This window comes from Simochromis diagramma, unplaced genomic scaffold, assembly GCF_900408965.1.
Source record: "Simochromis diagramma unplaced genomic scaffold, fSimDia1.1 OVJJ01000585.1, whole genome shotgun sequence".
Lineage (NCBI taxonomy): Eukaryota > Metazoa > Chordata > Actinopteri > Cichliformes > Cichlidae > Simochromis > Simochromis diagramma.
In genome coordinates this window covers 3,398,103-3,404,102 of record NW_024387398.1, presented here as the reverse complement: position 1 = coordinate 3,404,102, position 6,000 = coordinate 3,398,103, and the positions used below count along the sequence as shown (strand labels likewise).

The following is a 6,000-nucleotide window of genomic DNA, read 5'->3' as shown; positions in this document are numbered from 1 at the left end:
TGGCTGCGAGTGCAAAAGCTTCACCTCTCATTGTTTCAACCTTTTGCTTGTGAGGATCAAGAAATCTGGCTTAAAGGCTGGGCGATGTTAATGCGCGTCTATGACTAGTACTCAACAGAATTTTAAAAATGTTGCTTGCAGATACTAAAAAGTGTAAGCAGCGAGCTCTTTCAGAACTACACTGGACTCTCATAAACTAAGCGATGGAGCTGAACTGACTTTGTTCTCACCTCCTGCCCTGTAGCCATTTCCACTCTTTAGCAATGCCCCATCCTTTCAGCAGTGTTTTCTGTCATCATCTTCCTCTTCGGTGAGTCAGAGAGCAGAGAGACACTGCGCCTTCACACCCTCCATCTGCACGCAATACTTGTCTGTCTGTCATCCCTCCAGACAGACACGCTGACAGATGAAACGCTGGCTGCAGCTCGCACAGCCAAAGAGCTTTGACTATTTAGAGAAGGACATTCACTTAAAGACAGTCCCATGGTGCTGGAAGGTATTGTGCTGGACTAAATTGGAATCCCCGCCTGCATCTGTGTGACAGAAAATGGATGCAGCAGCACAGCCAGTGAATGCCTTTCAGTGCAGAAGTGAATCTTTAAGAACAAAAAGGCAAATCAGCCAGATTTTACTTTTTTTTAATGGCACCAATAACACGATTACAATAGGAGGAAATCATTTTAAAACTAAATGACAATAGACTGTACAACATTGTCAATATAAAGATTATCAATAAAATTTTGTATATTTTGTCAGCATGTATAAATACAGTATCTTACAAGGACATCAAAGTGGTATTTGCTACATAGCTTACATTATGACTAGAACACAGAATCAATTCATGCAGTATAATGCCCAATTATACGAAAATAAAAATAATAATAAAAAAAATGTCAAAATAAAATAAATTAGAAGCACACTTTCTTTTTCTATCTTTAGCATTTACAACGTTTCGTAGGCCAATGTGCTGCAAGAGCTTCTGTATGGTCCAAACCACTAAATCAACTAACATTGTCTATTATTTCAACACTAATGTCATTCCATGTACATACTAGTGGTGAGTGCACATATACACAGTCGGTCTGTTGGCAGTTGATTAGCTTTGATGCATATAACAAGTAACAGTGACAGAATGAAAGGTAACTGTTCCAATACAAGAAGAAAAAGAGTAAAGTTCACACATTTCAGGGTGAGCGTAAAAGGAAAAAATGGAAGATTTCTCACGAGCAGGGAAGTGAGATCTTTCAAATGATGTTTTCTGTCAAAGAGGCATTTAAATGAACTCCCTTTTGCAATTTACAAAAAGTCTTTAAGTCTGTAAATAAGAGAGTGACCTTACTGCAAGAATGATGCAGGGTGTGGTGTTGCATGCTTGAGATATGCAGGCAGTCTGATGTATATAATGTAAAAGTACAATTACTCTGTAGATAACAGTATCAAATGTACTGAACTTCTTTTCTGCAGGTGACTTAAAATGAAAAAAGCAAGCAACCGGAGGCTTAACCAGCAGCTGGTTCTACATGCGTTCACTCAAAGCACTGCAGGCAACTAGTTCTTGGTGACACAGCCAGGCATACCAGTGAGTAATATAAAAATATACACAGGAGTAAAGTATCTCTATAAAAATATATTTGTACATTGTCATTCTTGAGATTAAAGATTTATGTGCAAAAATAAATTGAAGAACAAGCATTAAAGTTACCAGATGATTCCGATATATCATTTCCTTGTAAAGTTCTCGCTGTTGTATTTTGTTGAGCCCTAAGGAAGGATTGCAGAGAGAAATGTTGCTTTTATGCAGACTGGCGTGGCAAGCATAGAGTCTGATTCATATTCCACATGAAATTTCTACCCTTCTTTTTTTTATGTTTACGCTCTTCTGGACAGAGTCCCCCCACTGTTTCAACCCGACACATGGCTGAACGTGCCTCTCAGCGAGCACCATAATGTAAAACACCTGAAACCTAAATCTTATCTTAGCGTATCGGTTTACACAGTTTTATGAAGTGGTCAGATTCACGAGCAGACGCAGAGATGGATACCTGAGGAAAAAAGCAAAAGAGAGTCTGCTGAAACTTGCTGTGCGTTAATGTTTGCTGCAGCTGCTTTTCTTTGATGTTCTGTTCAGGGTAAATGTTTTTATTTCTGGTGGGTGCAGGTGAACATCCCTACACCTACCAGGAGCACTGAGGTATAAAAAGACATGCAGATAAATGTCATCCTTTGACTTGTGTGTGTGATTGCTGAGACTGCTTTAGTGAAGGCGGTTGAACCCTTTGCCAGGTGTTTTCAGTTAATCTACCCAATTAGGCCGCTGCCCAGGATAATTCAAAGATAAGTAATATAAGAACATAGCTAAGCCTACAAAGCGTGTTTTAATAGGAATGAAAAAGGTCTGACTCATTCAAACTTAAAAGTGGAAGAAAGGTTACAACTCAAACTCAGACTATTTCCTTTTCACGTTGATTGGGGGAGGCTTTATCAACCCCCCAAAAAGCACCTGTGTAGATGCACTATGCGGGTACAGTATGGCGACCTTTGCAAAATCAGAAAAAAATGAAATGAAATGAGGCAAAAAGGTGACGATGCAAAGCAGTAAAGGGATTTTCAGTGACAGAAGAGATCAGGAAGAGATCGAATGATTACTGCAATCGGCTTTCTGACCTTTCACCGCCTTGAATCAAATCTAAAGTCTAATGAACAAGACTTGCAAAGCATCCAGATAGCAGCTGGCGATTCAGCAGAGCGGCTGTCAGCCTGGAAGAAGAAAACAAAAGCAGCCCTAATCCATGCTGGGGTTGAGGATATAGTCGAGTTTGCCTTGATTTGTGTTTTTCATGGCTCAGTTGGGCTGACGCCTGAGATATGCTCTGAAATTAAGCTATTACATTACACACGAGCTACACTGCTCTTTATAGATTAACAGGAAATAGCCTGCTGAATACCACATAATCATTTATATACACAAGTAGCTATATTAGAAATCCCGTAGTAAAGAGAAAGATTTTGTAATGTGACTGAGGAGGCTGTGTGGTTATGATAACGACATATAATGTTGTTTTAAGTTACCTTTAAACTGCTCACTTAATTGTGTCTTCAAATAGGACCTTTGAGCAAAAAAAGGAAAAAAAGTGACATCATAAAAAGTTTGAATAAAACAGATTTAGGGTTTTCTTACCCTCACAGAATGAACTGAATGCCAGGTTGATTAAAAATAAAAACCATATTTCTTTACATTCTTCATTGTTCTTTTCTTAAGTCTGTTCATGCACAAAATGTGGCTGCAGCAGAGTTGTATAATTCCAGGCTTTTGTACAGTCTTTTGCATGTGCTTTCCTTGTCCTTTGCTCTGTACACCAGCAGTTAGTGTGGATTTTGATGGCTGGATTTAAGAGCCGAACGTGAAACACCAAAGCTTCCTACTAACCTCACTGCTAACACTGGTAATGAATGTGCTGATGCTGATGCACTTTCCCATCCACATGTGAATGTGTGTGTGTATGTATGTCTGTGTAGATCTTTGGGTAGATTTTGGGAGCCAATCCGCTGCCTCCCTGAGCCAGGAGGAGCTGCTGGTGGGCAACGTAGTCCTCGTACGAAAGACAGTCTTTATCCCCGCTGGCTGGCTGAGGAGAGACCGTTGGGCAGGTTCGGTCACGACTGGCCACGGGCAGACGCTGAGCAGAAGGGAGAGCAGAAGACGATGAAGAAGAAGAAGAGGAGCAGGTGCGTTTTAACTGGCAGAACCAGAGAAGGGCAGCGCCTAAGATGAAGGCGACGCATGCTGGTACTCCGATAATCACAGGCCAGGGGAGACTTGGAGATAACGGTAAAGGAACTGAGTTGGGGGGAGGCTTCCGATCTGCAGCGGAGAGAAAATAAGAGCATTAATGACAAGTGGAAATAAGACATGCTACATGAGCCATGGTGATTAACTTTACAATACTTATTTGCTGTAAGCTAGCATGTTGTTAAATAAAGGTGGTATTAGAGACAGAGGTTTGTAAGAAAGGAGGTTAGCTAAGCAGATTGTAGCTAGGGATTCATCTGAAATGTGGATGTCAGTTTGAAGCTGAATCAAAAGCTTGAATAATTTTGATTTATGAGGCCAGTTTATTCAATTCAATTCAAACATCAATTGGCTCAATAGCAAAGGGCAGACTGAAAGTATTTCACTTCTGGTACAGCAACAGCAAACAGTAGCCAAGTGAGCTGAAAACACTGTGAAGCTCAAACAATGAGGCTTAACATTTGCCGGGAAGCTTTTTAGTGCATGTACGATAAGATAACGAGTTGTGGTGAAGTGTGTGGTAAGAACTGATGCGAAGAGCAGAGAAAGCAGAAACGAATCGCACTGGGCTGAAATGCAATGAGTGAGGTAAATCGCATAAATCGTCTGTTTTATTTATATTTTAATCTTATTAGTCTTGGTCTCGGGCGCCACAGTGCTCCAGCGGTTAGTACGGTCGCCTCATAGCAGGAAGGTCCTGGGTTTTAATCCAGTCTGGGGTCTTTCTGTGTTTGAGTTTTGAATTTGCGTGTTCTCTCCGGGTACTTCTGCTTCCTCCCACAGTCTTAAGACATGCATGGGCTTAAGTTATTTGGTGATTCTAAACTGGTTTTAAGAGTGAGTGGTTGTGACAGACTGAAGATCTGTCCAGGGTGTACCCTGCTCCTTTCTGGGATAGGCTCCAGCCCCCTACCCTTTATGGTCTGCTCCACATAAAGAATGGTTAGCAGTAAGGAGTATAAATGAATAATTAACACTTGTATGGATCGGTTCTTGGTATCCACAGTTACAGTTACCTGTGCCTCTATTGGAAGAAAGAAAGATCATACATCTGGAATAAGAGCCACAGATTTCTGCTCACATAAGAACTTTTAGGTGAAGTTCTTGTGGCTTTGTAAACTATAAGATCTAATAATTCTGCCTCTGCAGGCAGCACGTTTCTTCCTCTGACCTGGAAGCACAGTGAGGTAGGCACTCCTGAAGCTGTAGCCCATAGTGTTGGCTCCCATGCAGATATACATGCCGGCATCTTCCTCCTTGGCTCTGGTTATCAGAAGCTTGTTGAGGTATGATCCATCAGGGCGTGACCAAACGTCTCCTGGAGGCAGGACCACAAAGTGATAGTCTCCAACCTTGGAAAAACATAAATACACACCTCAAAGTTAAAAAATAATTCAGTCTAATGAATAATGCTGCTAATTTGCTTCAGAAAAGGGTTTTTTGTACCTCTATGGTGGAGTTAAATTTGTTTTCATCACCAGGTTCGACTCTTTTAAGCCACTGGATAACTGGCTTGACGTCACTGCGGACTTTACACTGAAAAGACGTGGTTCCCCCATAATCCACGGTGGTGTTGACAGGGTGAGTACCTGTCAGGATGGGTTTAGAGTTGGTACGTTCTGAAGAAAGAGACGAAATAGACAAACGTGCAGAAACATAAACAGAAACTATTTTTAATGTTGTATTCTTCAAACTACAAAAATGTGAAAAATGAAATGGTTTGATTATTTTATTTTCTAATTGTCTGCTTTATTAAGAATTAAATGAGGAGGTATACACTTGTAATCAATTTATTTGGAGTAAATTACACCAGAGAGAGTAATAATTTAGGTAAAGAGGATTATTTGCTGTATTCAGCTTCCCCTGCATCATCCCTGTCTGCTAAAGACATGCAAACAGATCATTTATCTGTAGCTCTTGTTTCTTCTTTATCAATTCACACAGCTGATAAAAAGAGGCCTTGCAGAGATACTTAATCATCTCCTTTCCGTTATCTGTTAATCTGAGAGCAACAGAAGCCTGAGTGAGAAAGGCTTTTTGGTTGGTGGATTACAGGATTAATTAATGAAAGAAAACCAGCTTTCAAATTTAGCTTAATTTCTAGGTGGTGGTGATGATATGGAAACCTTTTCTTTGTATCTGATAAAGAGTTCAAAGATTACATTTCCCCCCTTGTAAACAGCAGTGCTAGCTTAATTTTCATGGTGCTG

At 40.5% G+C, this 6,000-nt stretch overlaps 1 protein-coding gene across 2 annotated transcripts in view; it reads right to left on the bottom strand.

The window, feature by feature from the left end:
• Nucleotides 1-1,798: 1,798 nt before the first annotated feature.
• The window catches only part of fgfrl1a (fibroblast growth factor receptor like 1a), a 66,085-nt gene continuing 61,883 nt past the window's right edge, over nt 1,799-6,000 (bottom strand). For both annotated transcript variants that reach the window (XM_040010350.1, XM_040010351.1), the window contains exons 6-8: nt 5,237-5,409; nt 4,962-5,142; nt 1,799-3,862 (exon numbers count right to left, since the gene is read on the bottom strand). In XM_040010350.1, the coding sequence (XP_039866284.1) occupies nt 3,435-3,862; nt 4,962-5,142; nt 5,237-5,409 (782 nt within the window). In that variant the 3' untranslated portion in view covers nt 1,799-3,434. The remainder of the gene's footprint in view (nt 3,863-4,961; nt 5,143-5,236; nt 5,410-6,000) is intronic.